The 26,434-nt window shown below is 30.7% G+C and overlaps 1 protein-coding gene across 1 annotated transcript; it reads left to right on the top strand.

Annotated features, from left to right (window-relative positions):
* Positions 1–1,755: 1,755 nt before the first annotated feature.
* LOC116776706 (fatty acyl-CoA reductase wat-like) lies at positions 1,756–25,922 on the top strand. Its single transcript, XM_032669964.2, has 11 exons — positions 1,756–1,894; positions 5,706–5,859; positions 16,307–16,400; positions 20,955–21,077; positions 21,191–21,345; positions 22,819–22,935; positions 23,562–23,671; positions 23,800–23,861; positions 23,996–24,212; positions 24,686–24,866; positions 25,285–25,922. The coding sequence occupies exons 1-11, from the start codon at positions 1,777–1,779 to the stop codon at positions 25,628–25,630; spliced, it is 1,677 nt and encodes a 558-aa protein (XP_032525855.2). The 5' UTR covers positions 1,756–1,776; the 3' UTR covers positions 25,631–25,922.
* The last annotated feature ends 512 nt before the right edge of the window (positions 25,923–26,434 follow it).

Below are 26,434 nucleotides of genomic sequence, written 5' to 3' on the forward strand. Positions count from 1 at the left end.
TCGGTGATTATTTTAATTCAGACTGAAATACCAACATTTTAATGCATGTTCGCATTCGACTTAACGCTGAGTTTATAAGTATTGTCATCTATAACAAAATTATGGGGACATTAATGAAAAAAACTATGAACCTTTCCGTTTTTCATTATCATCATCATCTTCATCAGCCTGCGTGCCCATTGTTCAGCAAAAGCCTTTTCTCGCATGGAGAAGGTTAGAGCATTAATCACCACGCTTGCTCAGGACGGGTTGGCGATTTCAAACTTATAATTTGAAATTATAAGACCAGGTTTCCTCACGACGTTTTCCTTCACCGTCCGTCAGGGGTGTCTAAATACTCTTAGAAAGTACATATGACTCGGAATAATCACATTGGTACTTGCCAGGTTTCGAACCCGCGCCCTCACGCGTGTGAGGCGGACCTTAACCTCCAGGCCAGCACGACTTTTTCTTTTTTATTTTTGACAATATAAACTTGAAGTAAGAGCATTTCATGTTTTATACATATACTTATAACACCTGGCTTTGTCTATTTTAAAACCAAACCAAACCAAAAGCCAAATACAATATACAATACTAAATAATTAAAATTATATTTGTGTGACAAACAAACTTACAGGCTATTATGAATTTGAATAAAATATATCGGGAAAAGCATCTCTAGTAACGGGAAATATAAGATAACTACTCATCCATACTTCTTAAAATATAGTATATCTGTTGAAAGTATTTAGCCTTGTCTTATAATTTAGTTTGTAAAAAAATTATGTATATACAAATGATTTTGTTGCAAACAGTTTCGCATAAACAACACTTCAATTTCTATCTGCCACAAACACCGTATATTTAAACTAATTTTTGAGCGTAATTTACTATTTAAGTAAAACTACGATCACACTTCCAATCCGTTAATAGTCAAAGCGTGGGACTGTTCCCCATCTCCTACCTCCCCGATAGGCAAGAGGCGTCCTAAAGACGTCCTCTTAGACCCTGACTACAAAATAACAACCGACACAAATACCCCCACTACTCAAAATTACCAACACAGCCTTCGCCGGCGAAGACGACTTCTTAAACGTCGCTGCGGCGCGGAGTCCTGGCGTCGGGGGGCGTCATGCAATCCCATCACCCGATGCCATCCTCCCTTTCAACGACGTCTGAAGCCGAGGTCCGGCCCCTTAGAGGCATCCTTGGGACAGACGTATTAAACGGGTAGGTCCTATCGGGCCACCCACCCCTCCCGGTGACGCTGTAAAAGCGATTAGGGCTAACAGCTACAGACAAGTCGAAACTAAAAAGACGCTTACACTTGCTGTGATAAAAACGCGAAACTATCAGTACAGATTATACTCAAAGTCGAAGGTATACTCCCATTTAGAATATATATATATATATATATATATATATATATATAGTTTTATTTTTATTTAATTGGGTTTAAATATGTCGTAATTTGTATACATGTTGTGTTAAAGATTCATTTGTATGAAGTTAATAAAGAAATATAGGAGATATTTATAATAATTAAATCAAAAAATAAATAAAAATACTCAAATAACAGAACAATTGAGGAACGTCCTAATTTTTTATTTGTATCCGTGATATGCCTTCTGTTGCATATTAAATAGAATTAACGTATTGAAGCGAAACTTTAAATCGAATACGTAAAAATCTAAGAAGGAAATATTAATATTTTCATACAATAGTTTTTAAATTAATTAAATCTATAATTCTCTGTTCCAATATGAATAATATGCTAAAATATTGATCAATGAAATGTCAATAGCGAGATATTTGTTCTCGGTTATAGTGCTGAGATCACAACACTTCAACAGTCTGTGTGTTCACTGCTTAGTAGTTGGACGTGTGCTCGCGTGTACATTATTTTGTGCCGGTGAGTTTAAAATATGTATAATACTAGCTCCCCAACCGGGCTTCGGACGGGTGTAGGATTATTAATTTTTTGCTTATATTTGCACGGTTTTATTTATATATTTTTTAATTTAAAATATTTTCTTTTCTGGGAATAAATATGGTCTATGTTACTCGGGCTGAATGAAGTTTTGCGATGGTGAAAAAATTTTTTTAAACTTTCACACTAGTTTTTGATTTTATTCATTAAAAACATACACACGCAAAAAATTAAGAAAAAATCCCCTTTGTAATGTAAGCATGAATAAAAACAGAATTAATATTTTCTCATATAATAAGAATATTGTACGTATACAAGAAATTAAAAGTAATATGGGAGTATTTTTTTAATTTTAGCCTTTTGCTTGAAAACACTATATAATAAGATTATGTATTTGAAACTGAAATACAATTGAAATTTTTATCTTATATATTAGGTTTGTTTGATATATAAATATTTTGAATTACATTTTATTGTATATGTATAGAATAAATATTTTTTTTTACGTAAATCTTTATCAAAACTTCCTAAAAAATCAATGTCGTTGAATTTTCTATAAGATTTTCCAAATATATATATATATATTAAAAATAATTCAAATCTTTTAAAGATACCTTAAATAAGTTTAACAAATAAATATTATTGGCTTAAATGAAATTAAAAAATAATTAATTTGAGTTTTACTTAAATAGTAAATCATGAGAATTTGAATACAATGAAGTTATTGTAACGTTTTTATGCGGTATTTTTTTTTTAATTTTATACTGAACTTTACTTTTTTGTTTGGCATCGTTTATTCAGTTAGTTTACTCCAAGTTTCAAACGTTGGACTGTATACGGAGCGTTTAGAGTTTTTCATTGATGTCTGCACATGATACATCGAAATTTATTTATAAATTAAACAACGGATACTCTGTAGTTTAACGTATGACTTGTGGTAATTACACTTTTGGTGTGAAGTACATTTGAACTATAAGAGTAATGTTTTCACATATTTTATTTATTAATTAGATGTTCTGTAAGTATATTACAAAGAAAGTGCCATTAAATAATATATAACTATTAACAAAACTGTCTATATGTATTGGTAAGGAGTAACCTTAGTACAAGTTTAACGTGGTAAACGAGATACCAATAGTTTGTTAGTTACTAATTCATATTTATATTAGTCTACATAGCCTTATTAGTGAAAAAATCTTAACTTTGTCAGTGTTAGATAGAAATAAATTGCACGTAAAATCAGTGTGTTTAGTACAAGTTCAAAGTTTGTACCGTCACATAACATACGGAGCGTTTCACGTTTCCCTTCCATCACGTTAATACTGTAATGTTATAAGTTATACGATTTAAAACTCCGAACGCTCCGTATGAAGTGACGATGCTGACTCAGTCTAAGTGTACAGATCTGGATCAATGTGAATACTAAATTTTGCAACTAAATTCTGTACTTACAACTATTCATAAAAAAAACATGAAGGCTATAAGAAAATGTAATGTTTAATTACAAATTTCCTGTTACAGAAATCGTAATTATATTCTTAATTACAATAAACAACACGAGAAACATTGAATGTTCCAAGTGCCCTGACTGTACGGCTGTAACGATTTTGATAACATCGTAATTATATTAGTTTTGACTAACTAAAACTAATATAAAGCTCACTAAATTATTTCTTTTTATTTTTCTTTTTCACACATAACATATTTTGGGAATATTGCCAAAAAATAATAATAATAAACATATAAATAATTAAGTAATGTACTTGTAATTTTTCTTAGCTCGGTTTTAACGACATCAAAATATAAAAAAGTGCATATAGGTGTGTTAGGTTTCTTAAGATTTACAAAAAAGCATAAGTCAAGGAGAGGCATTAGTATTTATGTAGTTTAGTACAAGTTTGTTAACAAATCAACTACGAAAACCTTAAGGTTTTACATTTAAAAGCCTCGGAAAGGCAAACTGAAGCAGCGTGACGTGTCACTTAATATTACGGATCGGAAATTAGAGTTTTATCATCCGGGGCTTAGCAATTAAGAAAATTTTAAATTACTTGTCATTATAAAAATAACGTTATTAACTAAATTTATAAATAGTTATTGCGTGTCAAGTTAGCAAAAAAACAAACCTCTTTATTTTGTGTTTTTAGCCTGAAAATAGCAATATTTGTTTTTGATATTTAAAAGTAAATCATATTATAACAAGGTAGTGATTTTTTCAGAAGATTCCGGCTTGTTTAAGTGAAAGGATTAGGTAGGGGATAATTAGAAGTTGCGAGTGTCAGGTTACAACACAAATTGAGAGATTTGGGTCGCCACGTTTGCTAAGTTACGCCTCAATCGTTCTGTGACTTCATTTATTACACTAACGATTATAGGACAGTTCGATCGGAAATATTCCAGTTTAATTGTGATTTATAATAATGATTCTAGTAATAAAAATGGTGTTAAAAACATTAATTCCTAACCAATATTTTATATGATTAATTTGTTTTTGTAATGTTTTGCTCTTTACACTTTTATCGTTATATTTTAATGATTATTTATACATATATATCGTGGATATGTTATATCCTTTGTCTAAGATAATTCTAAAGTATTTATACATTTATAAAATCATTTTCGGTAATTTTAATTTATAGCAAAAATGTATACTTAATTATAAAACCTTAAGTTAATCGTAGATGGTGTCAAAGCTGTGTTTACTTTTGACAAGGAAAACCAGATTTGATTGATTATTTAACGTGTCATATATTTCGGTACTAATCACAGATAGAGCTGTATGTACGTCCGTCATGATGTATCTCATGAACGGTGATGGATATATGAATGTTTGTAAGTTAATTACGAAAAATATACTAAACCAAGCAGCAAATAATTCTGGCATATGATGATACGTACAGCGGAGTTTATATGACTAAATAAAATACAGATGCTAAGCGTTTTTTTATTAATTTATATCTACAAAGTGTCGAAAAGTGTCTGTCACTTTCGTCTCGTCTGTCCGAGATTCCAAGCTGTAAAGGAACCGAAAATTGTGGACCAGCTAGATATAAAATGATTAAGAAAACGCGTTGTATCCGAAAAATTAGCTTCGTTTAAATGAATACAACATAATCTTAGATATCATTAGAATACAGAAAAGTTTTGTCGTTATATTAAATAGTGAACTGTAGTTATACTATTTGTTTGACTTTTGTTTTTTGTATTGTATTATTCTACCTCTTCTTAATGGAGCCTTACAAAGCGCGGCTTAAGTCAAGTTAAGTAAAATACCATTACTATTAGTACAAGTTGTCAGCGCAAAGAATACGCAAGAATTCCAGTTATACGTACATTTATACGCCAAAGTTGGCGTTATGTATGAAGATTAACAAAAGTAACTAGAAACGCTGAGTGTGTAGTGCTACTGTAAAAACTTTGAGTAAGGATAAAAATAACAGTAGCAATTTACACGTCGATACTATCACGCGAGAGTTTCGTACATGAAAAAGAAAATTGTATTCGTATAGTTTGACGTTAAAAACTTGTAGTAATTATCCGAAGGTGAGGATTTGAGAAGAGATTAATGTTAACGATACATCACATTACAAATTCGGCAACTTTGACCTCACCATTGACCTTATGTTTGAACAAGCAGAAATAAAACGAAGGCTTGTAATTAAAACCGATTTTATTGTGCTTTTATGTCAATATAGCTGAATAAATTATCATGAATTATATTATTATAATGATTTTGATGTTTGGGAAGTTATTAATATAAAAATATTATAAATAAACTTAATTTTTGTTACAGAGATGGCGCTGTCAGAGCAAACTGACGTTAAGGGTTTCAAAATTGAAGAAAAAATGGAGGAATCACAAATACAGAAGGCATTCGCCGGTAGTACGATACTGCTTACTGGAGGGACTGGTTTCCTGGGGAAACTACTCGTTGAAAAACTACTTAGGTTAGTTGGACTACGGCCTAGACTACAATATCAGAAGGACTAAACACAAACGTTTTCGGAATCGTAACATTTAACAGTACAGAGTAATATTTCTATTGCAATAAATGGTTTAAAAACAAAAAATAAAATTATATATATATATATGGACAAACAGTAACAGTAAACAGTATATATATATATATATATATATGGACAAACAGTTATTAAACAAATTTCTAGTAAATTCATGGCGAGGAATTGTTATAAACCTGACAACTGACTGATATTCAAATCCAGTCTGCCCGCGATCACGGCACCTGCAAAGTAACCGAAACGTCGGGAGTATGTAATTTAAAATAATAAAAAAACGCGTAGTAATCCGAAAAATCTTAGTCTAATTTAAACTTAAACCTACCATAAACTATTTACCGTCCGTATAAAGTATCTCTAAACTCGTTCTAAGGATACTCAGCAGGAATTTCTAGTATTACATCAGATTTAAAGTGAATGTTTTATTGTAAATCAAAGCTCAGGTAGGCGAGTGTTCAAGGGCTATGCTAATCATTTAGGAAATAGCATTGAGATCGCGAATTAGGAAGCGACATCGTAACGGCTGTGGCGAAATTCGTCCGGCGAACCGTTTTAATAACAAATAAAGCGGTACAAATTGATTTGCTAATTCAAGATCACGTCTACACGTTCTTCAATGAATTGCATATTCATTAACACGATATACATACAAGTTTTTCCCGCGACTCCGTCCGCGTGAACAACAGATGCGCTCAGAGATGAATGTGCAGCGTGTTTAAAAGTTACATAATCAATTATCTAGATTGTAGACTCTTTATTTTTAATAACTTAGATTCCGATTGCAGCGTAGTATATATATATATACTACTACTACGTATATATATACTACTACTACCTGCTGTCGAGGAAGAGGTGTTTTATTTCATAGATAATTTTATTACCCTTACATATTTCTTTAAATAAATTTAATTATTTAAAGTTTGAGTAAGAAACTACATAGTTTCTTATGTCTTATATTTTCTTTATATATTTTATATAAATGACAGGTGTTATATATTTTACAGTATATAATAAAAATGTCCTCGTAATGTATACTATTGAAACTATTTCTCAAGGTGAAAGTGTCATTATTATGCAATTGAAACGTAAAATTAAAAGTTAAAGTGTCTCATAGATCTATCGTTAGATTATTTAGTTACTTACGTTCTGCGAAATAGAAACAGAGGTACTATCTGTTTTGGTTTGGTGTGTAAAACTTGTGGTAGGCGATAAGTATTATACTAAACAGAAATCAATTTGTTTAAAGTGTCAATGTTAATGTGTATTCCATATAAAACGAGTTTATTTTTACATGATTCACGCATAACTATCAGTCAATCAGTAATTTAACGGTTTAACTTTTGTTACATTTAACTCGCTGTATACTTACTATAAGTTCTCATAGTTAGACTAAATACGGACAGTTTGTTGTTTTAGATTCTAAATTCTAGATTAAAACGTGCCATTTTTAGTTTAACGAAACAAACTTACGTTAAGGGCCACAATGATATTTTTACTAGAAATCAAACCGTAATAATTTAATAAAATTTTACTGGTTTTTAAAAATTTTCTGCTTATGTAGAATTCACATAGTAGGGCTTATATAAGCATATGCGCATATATATACGCGCATATGCTAAAACATCTCTTGCAGGTAAACAGATAAAGTAACATTTAAAAGATAGTGGTTATAACGACCTTAACTATGGCCTCATTGCGTAAGGGCATCCTCGATGCAAAGTCAGTGTCTATAGTCTACGTATACTCAGATAAACCTCATTTAAATATTACGTCATGGTGGTGAAAAGAGCTTAGAATCTTGTGAAAGAAATATAAAATATATAAATATACATTATAGCTATAAAATGTATATTCTTTGATTTTCTTTTGTTCTATATTGAAGTGCCCATAAAGTTGTGGAAATTTTAAAATGACGTCAGAGTGCTCGTGACGTCACTGTTTGTAGCCTTTAATCGCTATAAGCGATTTTCCGTTGCTTTGCGTGAAGATGAAAATATTATCGACAATAATTTTCTTATTTTATTGTATTAAAATTTAATTAGTTTCATTTGAAACGAGGAACTAGATTTTTAATCTCTTTAAACTGCAGCTCTGCTTGTTTTTGCGTTCGTAATTCTGTTTTATCGTACAAATTATGTGAGAATTAAATTATTTATATGTATGATTCCTTATAAAAATAATTACTTGACAATGTCAATCCTGGATACAATAAAATTTATTTTGTTAAGTTACATTCGATATATTAAAAATATGGGATTGAATATTACGAAACGTTCACACTGTAGGTATATGAAAAAAAAAAATTTTCGAAATAATCGTCGTTATATTACGTCGTTTTAAAAACTATCATAGGCATAAATCTGTTATATATAAAATAAATGAATATTGGTCGATTAGAAAGTTTAGCTCTGTATTAATTATTATAAAACAAAACTCATAACATTATATAGATTTTTTTTTTGAAAATATAGAGGAATAATTAAGAATTTTTTTAATATTTCATATTTACAAACAAACATTATATAGGACTCGTGTTTATTATATATATATAGGAATAAATGTCATCCGTTTTTTTTTTATGTAAAGCATTTTTTGACTTCCCAAGATTCGCACAGACGTGAAATAGACACGCGGAGTATACCCAGACATAGCTAGACAATAAACATGTACTCGCGAAAATCCCACACATCGTCACCTTATAAGACGAGTTATGTTTTTTTAATACGTAATATAAACGAGCGGGTTTTTGGAATAGTGCTGGGGAACTAAAGCTGCTTCTGGAGATCCTAGAATCCAGAACAAGCCTGAGCTGTACATGGGCATGCTAAAAATGCAGGTGTTAAATAAAAAAATCAGCAGCAAATATATAGCTCGTCGAAGCCCATTACGTTCTATACGACATTATTATTATGTTCTTTATCACCAGCTGTCAATGTGGAAAAATACATTTGCAGCTTTCAGTGGAAAATTACTTCTGGATTGATGTTATTCTATGAACGCGAACCACGGCAATTACGCATGCAAATAATGTTGCGGTATTTGTATTTTATTTATAATTATATCAATTTAACCGTATACGTCGGGTTTGGGATTGAATTGAATTTGTTCTGCTAACGCCGAAAACAGACGTAGTAAGTGACTGGTATGTTTGTTTTTAAATCATTGGTTTGTAGGTGACAAACAGGATATATACCTTGGGATTCCCTCTCGGCCCGGGGGATTACTGATACAATAGACCGTCCTCGTGTTATTTGAGAATCGCGAATACTTGAAGACTATTTCAATCCAAACAGGTCTATTATTTTTGTCAAACAGTTCGAAATACACGTAATAAATGAACGTAATTTGTACATGAAAATAATGTATAATGTATTTACTTATAGAGAATCGTTAATTTTAAAACTATTATTTTAATAGTAAGAACAAAAGACATCGCTAACTTAGAATTAAAGTAACAGTTGTATCCTAAGTATCAGTTTTGCTTCGTGGAAGTAAACACGAACAGTTGAAAGTTTACCATTCACGAATTTTAACAGTTGCTCGTGTATGAGTGGGACTCGTAACTGTCCGTGTCCAGTTCAAACATGAAGACTCGTATTAAGGCTGGCTGTTAACGCCTAGCCTGGCGAATAATATCTACGTTTTCATAAAGCCATAACAGATAAAAAATTAACAATTCATATATTGACATTGTGGTCGTATATCAGTTAACTGATTAACGACATGCCACGGCGCGGACTATTCCATGCAACACTGCACAATTTCCGTAAATAAAGTTGCGATTATAAATGATTTATTATTCCTACAAATGATTGTTTAGCAAACGTATATCCTCATAACGTCTAGCCAACGAAACAAGATAAAAAATGTAAATAACTCGGTTGTTACAATTATCAATCAACACTTGAGATCAAACGATTTTATTTCTAAATTACAATACATATTTAGTATATAGATATATTTAAATGATTTCTTTATATATGTATATTTAAATAAATCTATATTAGACGAGGCTCAAAGTACGATAATTTTTTTATATGTAAAAAATTACTTTAATGATACTTTAAAATAAAATTCATACGTAAACATTAATTTTATACGAATCATTTATAACATTTTAAGCCTTCCTCATCAAATATTAAGTATTGTTGCCAAGTAAGGCTGAGCCCTGGGATGTATGTTACGTTCTGTTTTAACTTCGGCTGCCTCTGTTAGATGAGTTCTAATAACGCTGGTTTTGATTAACTGACATTACAAACAAATTTTTATATCAAAAGAAATATATTAATCGATATGAAACTATCAAATAAATTATATCAAAACGTTAACGAATTTCAGCTTTGATTATACAGATATTATCCAAGGATAAATAAATTGTTTTTTTTTTATGTCTTCGCTCGCTATTCATCCGAAGCTATAGATAAAAGTAATTTTTGTTACACTTGTAGGTACCAAATAAATTTTATTTAGATTAGAAGCTGTTGACTTGAGTCATAAAACCAGTTTAATGCTACGATGATTTTTATTATTTGAGCTGCTTTGCGGTAAAAAAAAAACAATGTTTTGCACGACTCCATTTACACTACTCTCGTTTTGAAAATATACCATAAATTTTTTTTTTTTTTATTATTTTGTTCGATTTTGCGTGTCTATTTTTTCTCACGATCACACTATTTTCGATTCATAATTTTAAAATTGGATTTTATATCATTCTGTAATACTGCTCATTTACGAGTTTATCGTACATATATTCACCTTTGTGTATATATATAAATTTTATTAAAATTAAATAAGTTAACACAATATTGCCACATAAGTAAATAGTTTGTATTTTAATAAATGTATTCGTACTATTGTATGTTAATATATTAGTTTATATGTAGATATTTTTTCCTGTGTAACATAAAGTGATTCAAATAATTACGTTATAGTATTTAAATTCTCACCTGCGACCTCTAAAATTTGTTCAGTGTTATAATTTCGTTGTGGTTTACGTCGAAAGAAATTTACAACGGAATTGCCTATAAATTAATTTAGAATTATTTATTTTGTACAATATATATATATATATTTATTTTAATGAAAAACTCATTTATTATGATTGTTTTTTTTAATGTAATTTTTATTGCTATCTCACTGGACACGGATATTTTTGTTTCATTAAAAAACGGTAGTGAGAATTAAAAATAAACGAAGTAAGGATATTTAAATTATTTGTAGTTTTTTTAAAGACGTTTGCATTTTTTATAATATGATTATTGTATCGTAATTTCCACGTTACGTGCATTAAATTTAAAAACTGTAATGTTACTTTATAATAAATCTGCTATGTTAAAATAGTACTACAAAGAAAATCATAGAAAAAACGACTGAGCTGATCATAATTTAAATTATATATATTTCCTATAGAATTACTATATAATAATCAATAGAGGTTCAAAGACGCATAACAAACATAATTCATATTATACATACGTAGTTTTTTTTATATTCTGATTATTTTTGTATTGTGGCAACACTAAGAAGGAAACGTCAATAAAACAAGTTTAATTATGACTCTTGAGACGAGCTAATACACTCACAATTTAACTTTTCATGGCTGTATTGATATTTTTATAATAAACAAATACAATGAGTGTTTGCATAAGATTTTTTATAGACTTATTTATATCCGTGTAAAATTATTTGATGTTATATTTGTTTCGTAAAAACACATGTGTGAATACAATATTTGATTATTTCGTTAGTAAAATGAATGAGTGATTCTTTTTTGTTCGGATTCTATAATTTTTGTAACGTCATTGTAAAAAACAGAAATGTAATTTAAGGGTTGATTAAATACGAGAAATAACTTAAAAATTTTAGTAATAAGTGATTATTATATGGCTGAATGAGTTTTTGTTTGTTTAAAACATGGCCTTCATCCGTGGAAAGACGCGCACAGTATTCTGCCAGTGTAGTGTAGAATGGAGAGACACGTTCCGGGATTAGCTTTTGAATGAAATAAAATTTAACAGGCTCGACTGAAGTCACAATTAGGAACTTTGTTAATAGATCTCTGGCTTTATAAGCTCGATTAATTTCATTTTTGACGTTTGACAGTTTGTTTGTCAAAATAGGAAATAAAACTGTCCGTCAATACGTTTTTAAAAAGGGCAAAGGTCGATAATTGTATAGTCATAAATCCATAATCATACTGCCAATGTTACATTCATAATCAAGTTGTATAAATATTATATTAAACTCATTGTATTCTAATAAAAAAATTCATAAATATTAATGATATTTTTATAGAAACCTATAGTTTATTATAATGAAATAATATATACTAAGCTGTTTCCGATTAAATTATTTCATTTTAATTTTATACGATGTATTTGTTCAACTTAAAATTTAACAAAAGATTAAATAATTTATTGCAATAGTAACACTGGTTCTAAATTGACTTTATAATCAGATATTTGGGAAAACTAAGTATGATTTTTTTAATACTAAGGCTTCATTCACCCTGGAATCTTGGAATATTTTGGCAATGTCAAAGTTTTTATTTGTAGGATGAATTTTAATCTTGAGTCCTGGGAGGAGGAAACACGAAGGCGTAAGAAAAACCTTTAGTGACTTATTTCATTATAGTTTTAATGGCAGAAAGTTTTATAAATTTATGTTGAATAAGATAAAATACAATAGTCACTACAAGAGAGATCATATATATGTCTAACCTCATGTAAGTCTGTATATATACAAACTTTTTGTGGAGATGCAAACATCACCTAAAGCTGTTAAAAATGTCATATCTCACATGTGTTGCATAATAAAATATAATTGATATGCGTATTTATAAAAAACATTAGACAGTCGCAGTATGAATACAGGAATGCTTTAAGTATTAACGTGAATTACTGAACGTGAAACGTGAGACACTTCAAATGTAGTGTGGCGTACAAACTAGTGTTAAGCGTATTTTATTTATTATTTATATATTATTCGGTATATGTTTTTTAACTCAAGTAACGGGCAGTATATCTTAAAAATAAGAAAAATTCTGTTCACTATTCTGTATTTTCGGTTTTTTTTTTTTTTTAAATTAATAATTAAAGCAATGTTGAATTAAAACTTAAATTAAAATTCAGGTAGAAAATGTTGAATCTGAAATTCACTTATAGTATTGGGAGTCGAATCTGCTACCTTCCGAATATTGGATTGTAGTTGAGTTAATACTTGAGCCATAACGTCCTGACTCGAATCAGCGTACATTAAACGTCCTATATTTCAATCGTCATAGCAAGGAGATAATTTAATATATTTTTGTAAGCAGCCCTAATTAGATATAACTTTTAATTATATAGAAAAAAATATTATTTATATAATGTATTTATTATTAAATTAATAACAAAACGACCGTAATATTAACGGAGGAATATAATTCAAGAAGAAAAAAATGTACATAAATTTAAATGAATACTCGCGAAAATCTTAGATCTCATTATGTACATAAATTTTCACGGTCGGTTAAATCTTTGTTTAAGATGCATGCGTATGTAACAGACAAACAAAGGCTAGTTAACATATACATTTGGTAAATCACTGACCACGAGGACAATCCAAATAACGTACAAGCTAGTGTTTTGTCCGCGGCTAGACGTCTTAATTTCAAAAATACGTTCAAAGACATATCAATGGTTATCTTTTCTATATTTTTAATTAAATTCACACGTTTCTAAAATTTGTATTTAACCGTACAGATTATAAAACATTAATTATTAAATTTCACTTTTATGTTCAGCTGTTTGAAAGTGCTTGAATATTATATCATTAAAAATGTTTTTTAAATAGCTTTAATAAAATTATACAGACAAAGATTCGTTCACGCAACGGGGATTCGAACTAGCGGCCGTCGGGATGTTGAATTACAGCCGTATCATTAATTAGGCTGTCGCGTCTTCGACGAAGTTAATCGTAATGAACAAATTTTTACATACGTAAATAAAATAAAATGGAATTACAAGTAAAATTATATTATTTAAATTTAATGTACAAAAAAAAATTTATGTACAAATAAATGTTCAATTACTATATATATATATATATATATATATATAATGCTAAATATATAGTTTAAAATAAAAGCCATTTTTATGGGTCAATGTTAATGAGACCTTACAAGGTCAAAGTGTTGCATCAAGTGCTCCGAAAATTAATTCATTATATTGATAGCATCCGTGAACGATTTCGACCGTTAGAAAATATATATTTTGGGTTATTTTTTATTTTTTTTAACTCTTATTAGTTTTAGACTAATAAGTGTATCTGTCTATATATATTTGAAATAGTGTTAGGACAATTTTTTTAATAGACATCTTAAATGGGCTCAGAGAGAAAACTCTAAATTGGGTTAAGACAATCGATGCGTCAAACAACCGGGTGCGATATTTATATTTTGTTTCACGAGACTTATACGCAATATAACTATTATGGCGTGATAATTATATGCTATGTCCTATTTCGATGATAAATCTACTTTACAGTAAAGTTTGATCAAAATCAGTCAAGTAGTTTTTGCCCTAATGATCAACAAACATACACACACATGCTCACAAACTTTTAAAGTAAATATTAATAATATTAGAAGAATTTACTCAATAATTTTTTGCCATCTAGCTAATCGGTATATTACTTATGAAAATAAAAAAATAAAAAAAAGGCAGACGAATCCACGTAGCGCAGGTAGTATAAAATAGTTATAATTAACATAATGGGATTGATGAAAAATGTGGGTAGTTTTTAAAAAATTCATAGCTTAATAATTTAAATTCGTTTCTATTTGTGATAGAAGGTCGGCTTGAAAGGACGAACGCCTTAGTACTGTTAATGCATGACAAAACGAACTGTTAGGATATGTAGGGATTACTCATAAACTTTTTATACAAGTTTTTTAAAAGGTAAATAACAAGGGAATTAAGATAGAGAGGTTAGCAAAATATATATATGTGTAATATGTATATATGTTTGTATGTCTATTGTATTTAGATCGTCCGAATCTCTTAATTCATAATGAAAAAGTATTTTTTTTTTATATTTTTTCTATTTTATATTACTAACAAAAAAAATGTAACATTGTATATCTGTTTGTAAACTAGAATGGATATACCGAAAGCTATGTACAATATCTGTATATACGTCTGCTTTTTACATTTAATTCCTGAAACGCCTGGATCAATTTTAATGGGACTTTCAGTAACGGATACCGGATGTTACGTAGAGTGATTAGACTACTCTTATTTTAGAAATTCTTTTAATTATATATGTATAATAAATAGCACTATTCCTCTATGACAATGTCGCCGGTGGAAATCGTGAAAAAGACAATTTTTTTTAAGACCTCATTAAAATGTTTAACTGTCTATAAATTATTTTTTTGTTTTACTTTATATCAAACAATCAATGTTTTAATTATAAATATCTCCTATATTTCTTTATTAACTTCATAAAATTGATTCTTTAACACGACATAGTATATAAATTACGACATATTTTGACTCAATGAAATAAAAACAAAACTATATATATATATATATAGTAATAATATATAGTAATAATAGTAGTAATAATAGTAATATATATATATATAGTTTCTCCAGCTCAAAACTGAATATGACATCCACAAAGCTTCTGGTCGTTTCATCATTAACATGAATTCAAGATAAACATAACGTAAATTACCTACAAATTAAACTATTGTTTTACGAATAGTTTACTTAAAACAGACGTTTATCTTCAGTTACGCCCGCTGACGTAAATATATTGCTATATGTGAAAATTAAAACTGTGAGTTCAAATTGAGGTTTCATCTTAATTTAAATTTGATGATGTTTGTATTGAAATATAAAATTAAAAAAATATAACGAATATAACACGTTGGCATACGATAACAATACATGTGATTTTACTTCACGTAAAACAAGAATTTAAACGTAATGGCACAGATTAAATTATAATCCGATTTTCACTTATGTGGTTATCTTATAGGAAGGATTTAAATTTAAATCGGAGGGGCAAGTCAGAGGTCAAATTCTTTGAGGTTGAAAAAACAACAACGGAGCTATCGATCAAAGCAATTAGTCCATATGTTTGTTAGTCACATCATGCGCTAGCTCCGTAACTAAACGTGATTGTATTAGCAACCGAAACACGTTCACTAGAATTATTGTTGCACTTTCTCAACCTGGCTTCACTGTATCTTAAGGGGCTGTGCAGGGTTAGAAGAGGCTGTTAGATTAGTTCACTTAGGCTGTTCTAAACCTGCAGCTTTCCCAGAACTTCAATCAAATACAGCTGTAAAATATTTATGTGATACTGATTTTGTACCATTCATCCACAGATCATGTCCAGATGTTAAAAAGATATATCTTTTGACACGTCCGAAGAAAAACAAAGACATTATAAAGCGGCTTCAAGAACAGTTCGATGATTGTGTAAGTTTAAATTTAATTAAGATTAAAAGAATAATTTAAATTAACAAACCCGTGGGGGTCAACCGCTGGGACTTATTTAATCGCAGATGTTCAAACGATATGTTCTTAGTATCCTGTTTCTTGTTTCACGTTTTTGAGTTCAGCATAATAATAAAGGAATAACGACTTGACCATTCCCTCGATTTTAAACGCAACCATGTTTTTCGGATTTGGCTAAATATTTTTTTTATTATATCTCAAATTTTACCCGACGTTTATTTTATCAAGCACCCTTGATTATGGACGAGACGAAAGTGTCTATCACAGACACACATTTTCTACCAAAATGGAAAGAATGCGAGGAAATCCGGGAAGCATATTTTAATTTACATAATAATATTATATTATGTTTTCACAGTATGAGTTATAATAAAATAATATTATCTTTATAATTAGATATCATCCCAAATTGAGTGCTTCACATATTCTACATATAATTATAAAATAAAAATTTTAGTCGAATTTGATCTATTGCAGTTGAATAAAATTTAAAATAAATATATATGTACTTTAAAATTTTTATTATATATATATTTTTTTGTTTCGTTTCTTATAAAATATCAGATGACACAACATCCGGTCAGGGAACATATCACGCGGTCAAAGAACGATCCTTAAGTTTTGAGGTCACATAATAGACAATGAGACATTAGACAGTTCCCAGATCCGTCTTACGTATGGCGATTACGTTTCATAGACATGCTAAACTTAAAAGATCGCAAGTCTAGAGTCTAGACTGTGTCAATATTTGTTCATGTGTGAATTGTTTCGTTTTAATTTTTTTTTATTTATATAGTAATATTGAAGGTTTCGTTACACACCCATATATATACAAATGACCTAAACCTTGTTTCTATATATATATATATATATATATATTTTCCTTTAGTAAGATAACATTAAACATACAAGCAAGCAAATCACAGGTTATAAATCAATGTATTTATTTATCCTCCTTATATTTTAAGCTATACATAGTTTGTATGGACTATGTTTGTGTTGGTGTGAATGTTTGTTACTCTATAACTCAGAAACTATTGAATGAAATGTAATTAACTTAATCGTACATCACAAGAATAATAATCACGAACTATCTAAAAATGTCCCTTTTCCGTAGTAACGCACAATAGTTGTTTTGTTTATGACGATAGATGTCGCTGGCGGTGACTATTTAATTATTTTAAGCAAGCATTCGTTTTCCCCTTCTGCAAAATCCACAAGTACAAAGTTAGATCAAAAGCTAGTAGCATATCAGTAATTATTAAATATGAAAAATATACATAAACAAACTATATTATAATAATTTTGATCTTTTGATCTCAATATAATTTATTCAAATACTTATATATATTACTGTACACTTATCATTTTCCATATTTTCCTATTGCCTCACTAATTATAGTAAATATTTTATAAAATTTAATACGGACAGAGACAGAGTTCAAACTAGTATTATATGTTTAAATCTAGGCTTTGTGGATGGCATATGGCAAGGTTTTTCTGTTTACTCGAATGGACTGGAATGTCGTTTCACTTCCTAGCTCATGATGTGTCAGCGAGTCAACAGAACCAGCATTCCTCCCAGCTCGGCTAAATCTTTCAGCTTGGAAACAAGCGGGAGTATTTTCGATTTTTTCATAATTATCACCAATTTTTTTTGACTCGTCGAAATACAAGTGTCTATATACAGTAAAAAATAACATCTTTATACTAATTAAGTTGTTAAACATATATCCAAACTATCTGAATTATAATTTCTGTCCGTCTGTATGTTTGTTCCGACTAACCTTTAGAATGCTGGACCGATTTCGGTGGAACTTTCCTGATTCATGTTTTTTTTTGCAACCTAATAAATTAAAAATATATATATATATTACACGCGGAGAATGTCACCTGCAAAGCTAGTTAGTTATAAAATGTAGATAAGTAGTATATAAAAATTCATCAGGAATTTCTTCAAAATCTTAATAGTTTTTTATTATTCTGCTAATATTCAATATTGCTGCTAATATTAAAATGAGACAGTCATTTTATAAGTTAGGTAATACATTAAAAAATGGAGTATTTTTACAGTCATATTATCTTAAAACTAGAGGAAGCTAGGCAAAGCAAATATGGGGTTTTCCAATAGGGACGCTTGAACTTTGACAGCTGATTACGGCCATGTTGTTTGAGTGACAGCTGTCAAATGCAGTGTGTTATATTCATTCCCTCCTCCCAAACCACCATGGCAGGTTACAGTGTCGAGCAGCACGTGCAAATCATAAAATTGTTTTATGAAAATGGGTCTTCAGTTCGAGCAACGTTCCGCGCACTTCGCCCGTTTTACGGTCGCGATGATCGTCCTGCCGAGTCGACTATCCGTGGATTGGTGGACAAATTCGAGTCAACCGGGTCAGTTAACAATCAGCCGGTTCCCGTGCGTCAACGTAACGCGAGATCTGCCGAGAATATCGCCGCTGTGCGCGACAGTGTCCTCGAAAACCCGCGACAGTCAATTCCGCGTCGCGCACAGGAACTCGGCCTTTCGCAGACGACAACTTGGCGAATTTTGCGTTGTGACTTGAGCCTGCACCCGTACAAGATCCAGCTGACCCAAGAGCTCAAGGTTAATGACCATAGACAGCGCCGTGTGTTCGCTGACTGGGCATTAGAGCAGTTGGAAGTTGACGCCGATTTTGGCAAAAAAATCATCTTCAGCGACGAGGCGCATTTTTGGATGAATGGCTATGTCAACAAGCAAAATTGCCGTATTTTGCTTGTTGACATAGCCATTCATCCGAAAATGCGGGACGAGACCAATCCACACGAGGTTCACCAAGTGGCAATGCACCTGCAGAAAGTGACTGTTTGGTGCGGATTTTGGGCCGGAGGCGTGATTGGTCCGTATTTTTTCGAAAACGATAATGGTGTGGCCGTCACCGTCAATGGTGAGCGATACCGGTCGATGATAACCAACTTCTTTTGGCCTGAAATCGAGAATATGGATCTGGACAACATGTGGTTTCAACAGGACGGCGCTACGTGCCACACAGCACACGCTACGATGGAAGTTCTGCACGATCAAGCGCCCTTAATGGAAAACCCTATAGTTCAATATTAACGAAAAATGCAGATATATCTCACTCACTCCCTCACTCCCTCACTCCCTCACTCCCTCACTCACTCCCTCACATTCCGCCTTTGTGATTTTAACGAGTATTAATAAAACATTTACAAATCTTGTCAGGAATAACTTTTGTAATGATTCACTTACAATAAACCTAGTAGGCTTGTAATAAAGTACTTAAAGATTTGTCCAAGATTTTATTTGAGGACGTTTCATTCATTTATTATGATTTGTTATCAGTTTTTCCTAATAACGTCTTAAGTATAATTGTTTTAAACAAATGAACAAAGGCTTTTCCCCCTTTGTTTTACACTGCTTGTTATAGATAAGCCTAATTTGATGTTGATAGCAATAGTTAAAATAAAATGTTCGTATCTTATAAATAACATATATCGGATTTTATTACAAATTCATTATTTTAAAGACAGGACGCCAGCCTCGCTGACGTCTCTAATGTCACTTGTTTCAGTACGTTCCAGATATTTTAAAATGAAACTTCAATTCTTCTAAATGTTCTTGTATTTCTCGAAGGTTCTTTATGCTCCGCACTCGCTGAACTCCGCAGTCCGCTGTCGTGCGTCCAGACGTCATATTTAAACCAGAATTCAAACATAGTTCTATTCTCTTTGATTTCGTTTTACTTTTAACAATAGTAACGACTACCAATAAGGTGTTATAATAATTGGTGCCAGTTATTTTCATGTTGCATCCGTCGTTGAAGCTGCTTGCGCCGATATATATATACGTTTTAGTGATAAAGTATATAATTCAAGGTTTAAAGTTATTTATTTTTAACTGGTGAGAATTATGCCGACTCTTGACTGGTGAGCATTAAGCCGACTCTTGATAGAGATTTAGCCATTTTAGCCAACCATTCTTTTGAAATTTTCATTTAATTTATGGCCTTAAAATTTGTACATTAAACCTTATATTTTTTTTTTCATATACCGTCTTTGCTTATTCTCTTTTTTTGATTTATTGACAAAATTTAATATATGTATGTATATTTATACCTTTTTTTTTACGTTATAACCGTTTAAAAATTTAAAATGTGTCTCTTATACTTAAAGTGCTTTAATCGTGATGCTATTACAAACATGTATTAATTTATTTATATACGATTTAAATTGATAGAATATTTTCTATTTTGAATTCAATTAAGATATTTTGGTTCTCTTCGAATAATTATCTTTGGTCACAACATTTGATTTCATTAATTTCAATTACATATGTGTGAAATAATTTTTGTATTGGATTTTTTTTTTATTATCATAGACTACTTCTTGTTCTAGAAATCTAAATATACATTAGTATATTAGAGACATTCATATATCAACGTTCGTCTGTCTATAAAGACAAAATTACACAGATGACATTTTTTTTTCATATATATATCTATTTTCCAGCTCTACGACAAACTCAGGAAGGAAAGGCCGGATTTTATACAAAAAATTCAAGTCGTTGATGGGGATGTTAGCAAAATTGGTCTCGGCATAAACGATGAAGACAGGAAAAATATTATAAATGAGGTAAAAAGAAAACTAAATTATTATATATAATAGAATTTTTAAATCAAATAATATGTATTATACCCTTGTATTATATAAAAGTATTGAATAAAAATACAACTATTTATTTCCAGGTTGAGTACATTTTCCATGGGGCCGCCACGGTAAGGTTTGATGAGGCTTTGAAGACAGCTGTTTTAATAAACGTTCGTGGAACCAGAGAGATGTTAGTACTGGCAAGGGCTTGTACGAAACTGCGAGCTTTGGTGCACATTTCCACGGCCTACAGGTAGGATAATCTACCTTAATTAAAATAACTTGAAAAGTGTTGACTTAAACCTATAGCACTTAACCAGAGTTCTAAAAGCGATCAAAGATCTTTAAAGCGTTATTAATAACGTTTATACTATCAGTACTAAAGTTCACTACTACTTATATGCACCCTCAGTAAGAAATAGCGAAATTGGAGTAAGTTCTGGTAGTTAAAAAAATTTTTAATTCATAAATCTGGGTATATAATCGGAAAGACTTATATTCCTTAGGTATCGCTTACATATACATATATATGAAATAAATTTAAGTGAGCCAATTTTTGCTTTATCAGCTTATAAGATTTAGACTCTGAGTAAATTAAGTAAAACGGGTTGCGGGTGCAAGCGGTTTGATGTTTGGTGCAAGTGGTTTGATGCTTGGCTCGCAGCGGGAGAAGGTACGGGGGGTTTTTAGTCAGTAGGATTCTGACACACCCTCTTGCCCCAGCCAGGACAAGAGGGGTCATTTGATGATTTTCAACCTAAAAAAAAAAGAAAAAGTGATTTAACGTAATAAAGATAGAAAATATAAATTTATCTTTTCCAAAAATACGATTATATTTTTCTTATTATTTTTAACAACACCTAAATAAATTCAAAGCCAAAAATAAATACTTATCATAATTACACACACGTCTTCCTAACTAACTAACTAAATATATAACTTTACTTATAAGTTGGAACTGTTGGTAAAACTTTTGATTCCCCCTTTATTAAGGTGATGTTATTCAATTTGTATATTGTATCTTGAATGAGGGTAGATTCCTTTAGAGACGAGCCCTTGAATATATGTGATGCGATCGCTATATATATATATTTCTTTGAGGTGTTTATGAACTTCTTCAGTAGGGAAATCAGGTTCAGGACTTTATGTCTTTTTCTGCATCGTTTAAAATGGCAATCTTCATCAGTGGTTGATGACGGTTGCAAAATTGAGGTTACATAAACAGTTTTATCAATAGGTTTAGTTTACGATGTTGTAAATCGTATATCAGGAAAACCGAAATATTTTGTCTGATTTAATAATAAAAAGCCATTGAATCTTTGCTTTGAAGAATCATAATCTTAGCTCGAAAATATTTCATATTATATCACCTCAGCGCAAAGAGGGCTAGCTGAAGAAAAATTCGCTTGGTTAGGATACAAGAGTTATAACAGAAACATTTCCAAGTGGAACAAATTGAGGGTAGTTGGAAACTATGAATTTAAACTGACTTACAAAAAATAATTAAATTTCAATTATATTTAATTCATATTATCTCTGTATAATTAAATTATAATAGGATGAAAATAAGTGATATCTGTCTATTTCCAAAGTTATTTATACATATATATGTTTTGTTTATACATGGTCCTGATTTACATTTAATTACCTCTTGTTACTAAAGTCACTGTCATTATTTATAGGCTGATGCTTGAAAGACCATTTTAATTCTAGTATCTCTTTCCAGCAACTGTCCCTTGAAAGAGATAGATGAGAAATTCTACGAATCGCCTCTTTCCGCTGAGAAGATGATCGATCTCGTTGAAAGTATGGACGATAAAACGCTCAACACCATCACTCCAGGGTTAGTCATGTCATACAGACAACTAGAATATAAGGAGCCTTATAGTGTTATTATCACCATGTCTTATTAGTGAAAAGTAGTGTCATGTCCACCTGCATCCAATTGTTCCTACGTTTTTTGTTCTTATAGGCCTAAAATAAATCCCATTCCTCCCCTATAGGTCTTAAATTAATCCAATAATTGATTCAAAGAGTGATAAGTTCTGAAAAGATATGAATAAAAGAAAGGAATCTCAATTCTTGACTTAAGTTATTATTTACTATGATATTTATCATCCAAAACATAAAGTAAACAACTTAACTATCAGAAACTATAACCAATTGAACTTTAAGTGGCGCATCATTTGTTAGTCATTCAAGGAGATGTTTTTCATTTGTTATTAAAGGAAAACTCTATCTTCTCCTGTATAACAAAAACAGGAACATTTCCATAACCTTCTGAGGTCCCCGAAAATCTCTAGCGAAGTTTTTTTATGATAGCAGATATAACCTTTTATAAGAAGTTACTCGCTAACATAAAATTGTTACAATTTTAAAGTAAAGTGTTCCTTCATTAGGCTTATTCTTACTTACTAATATATAAAACGGATTTATGACCGTCCTGGTGTAACCTATTCCTTTTTACAGTATATTAGGGGAATTCCCAAATACATATGCATACACAAAGTTCCTGGCAGAGGATATTGTTCAGAAAAACTCCTATGGTCTCCCCGTCGCTGTCAATAGACCCTCTATAGGTGAGTTATGAATTGTTTTTAACCTGTTCTTAAACACAATGCAATTAATTCAATGAAAACTCCCAAAAACTTTTGTAAAATTTTACATCGAATACCTACTAAGTGTATTTATATTTTTGTTTTTTTAGTTGTTGGAACCGCAAAGGAACCTTTGTTGGGATGGATAGACAACGTGTATGGTCCCACGGGGGTAAGTTAGAGATATTGCTATTTAATTTTTAAGTAATTCCTAAATCACCAGAAATAATGTATGCTAAATTCTTGCTAGAATTCTAACATTATAATAAACTAAACATTGTTAAATAATGGTGACAAATTCTGCAGGTGGTTGTAGGTGCGGGTGTAGGTCTTATCCACACTTTAAACTGTGATCCAAAAGCAGTAGCTGACTTGGTACCGGGGGATTATGTGGTGAACAGTGTGATAGCAGCCGCCTGGAAGATGGCGCGGGATCATCCCGGGAACCACGAGGAAGCTCCCATGGATCAACTTCCAGTCATTTATAATTATGTGTCGTCAGAGCAAAAGCCGTTGACCTGGGGTAAGACTTATTGGAGGCGATTTCATGATATAGGAGATAGTTGGCACAGGATAACATTTGGAGATATTCCAACCTTTAGAACACTGACAAGGGTGCTATAAACTGCTACAGACTACGTTTTACGTTTCAATTCTAGTTAGAATTTACAGTTTGTCTAAAACTTGCTCTAAATTTATTGATTTTGATTAAACAAATGAGTTTTTTTGTACTTTAAGGTCAATTATAAACTATCAGAATAGTTAACCAAAGCAAAATAGCTAAAAACATATATACCTTTTATTGATTATATGTAAGTTTATTACGACCTTATTCGATTTGAAAATACTTTTCGAAAAATGACTTTGCTAATACATTTCCAAAAAAGTTATTCCAAAGAAAAGATGTTCATAGATAGATACAGGACTTTTCGTTCACTAGAAGTATTAAAAGGGTTAAATATAAGAATAAATTAATAAAATACATAAAATTTCCAGAAATGTTCATGAAGTACAACGAGTTGTATGGTATAGAGACGCCTCCGTTGCAAGCTGTTTGGGCCTACTTGCTGATACTGACACCAAATATATTCTTCTACAAATTTTGCTGCCTCCTGATGCACTGGTTCCCGGCCTACGTCGTTGACGGTGTATGTTTTCTTATTGGCAAAAAACTTATGTGAGTAAAAATCGATCATATTTATTGTTTAATGAACGGTTTAGTCTGAATACCTTTTATCAGGAAATCAGATGAAATTTTTATTCAGACAGTCATATTGTTTTGAACATTAAAATGGAATTATATGATCTTGAAAGAATTACTAGTTATATAGGATCAGTAGTAAACTATAATTCAATAAGGCGTTATGCAGAGAATATTGTATAAACGTCCTTTTCTTACACTAGTAGGAGTCTGTTATAAATGTTCCAACTATTGAAGAGGTGTGTAGTTCATTAAATTGTACATAATACTTGTATTCCTTTTTTTGGAGAAATTTAGAAATCTAATACAACATACAACACTTTTTTCTGATTCCGTCTATAATAAATTTTACTAAGGATCAGAATAAGAAATATACTGGCTCCTATGATTTCAGGTTAAGGAAAGCGTACACAAAAATAGAGAAATTTTCAGCGGTCATCGGCTACTTCGCTCTCAGACAGTGGAAGTTTCACAACAACAACACACAGGGGCTTTACAAGGAAATGTGCGGCGTAGATAGAGAAATGTTTGATTTTGACATCGGATCCCTTGATTGGAATGAATATCACAAATCCTATGTCACTGGAGTGAGACAATATCTGCTCAAAGATCCTCTGGAGACAATCCCGCAAGCTAAGAAGAAATTTATGAGGCTGAAATTCCTCCATTACGTATGCACAGTCATATTTTTCTTCCTATTGTATAAATTCTTCTCGTTTATATTCAGAGTCATTGTTTAGTTTATATTTAAATGCGCGTTCAGTGAGTGTGGATATATTTGTTATTTATTTTTTATATTATTTTTTTTGGTAATTTTGAGAATTTTTTTTTTTTGGGGTACATGTAAATATATAAATTATGCAATATATTTGTACTACCGATGAACATAAACAATAATAAAAGAAAGTTTTACTTAAAGATAGAAAAAAGGACACATCAACTAGGTACATTTGTAAGTTTTTAATTGTTAATTTTAAGTGAAATCGAATGCTCAAATATGTGTTATTTGTAATAAAGATTTTTGTAAATATATCTTTTTGTTTTATAAAAAATATAACTCGTTTTTCTATTTCGTTGCCTTCCCCTCCTCGACTATTGGCATGGCATCAAAATTTACTACTTGACAGTTTGTGGAAAATATTTTAAAATTTACTTATGTTTATTTCACACTTCTAATATTTGTCTTCTTTTTTTTTTCAAAAATGGTTTATTTCATAGAGAAAACAAGTGCTTTTTATACATTGATTTGAATTTTGCGCTTAAACGATCACGTGACATTTGGGAGCTGTGACGTCATACCTGGATAAACAAAACAAAGCCAATACAACGCCTTAACTCTTATGCGTGTTTTGAGTGGAAAGTGAAACGGGAGGACAATAAAAAGACGTCGGTGTATAATCAGACGTTCATTCATGTTCACACTTTTTCACGAATACTATTAGATCTTCAGCTGCCACATCGAGATTGCCTTCCGGAACCATCCTAGGGTAAAATATCTTCAATCACAATCAAATAAAATGTAAACACGTGATGTCACTGCCGGT

Source organism: Danaus plexippus, chromosome 30 (genome assembly GCF_018135715.1).
Source record: "Danaus plexippus chromosome 30, MEX_DaPlex, whole genome shotgun sequence".
In the NCBI taxonomy this organism is placed as follows: Eukaryota; Metazoa; Arthropoda; class Insecta; order Lepidoptera; family Nymphalidae; genus Danaus; species Danaus plexippus.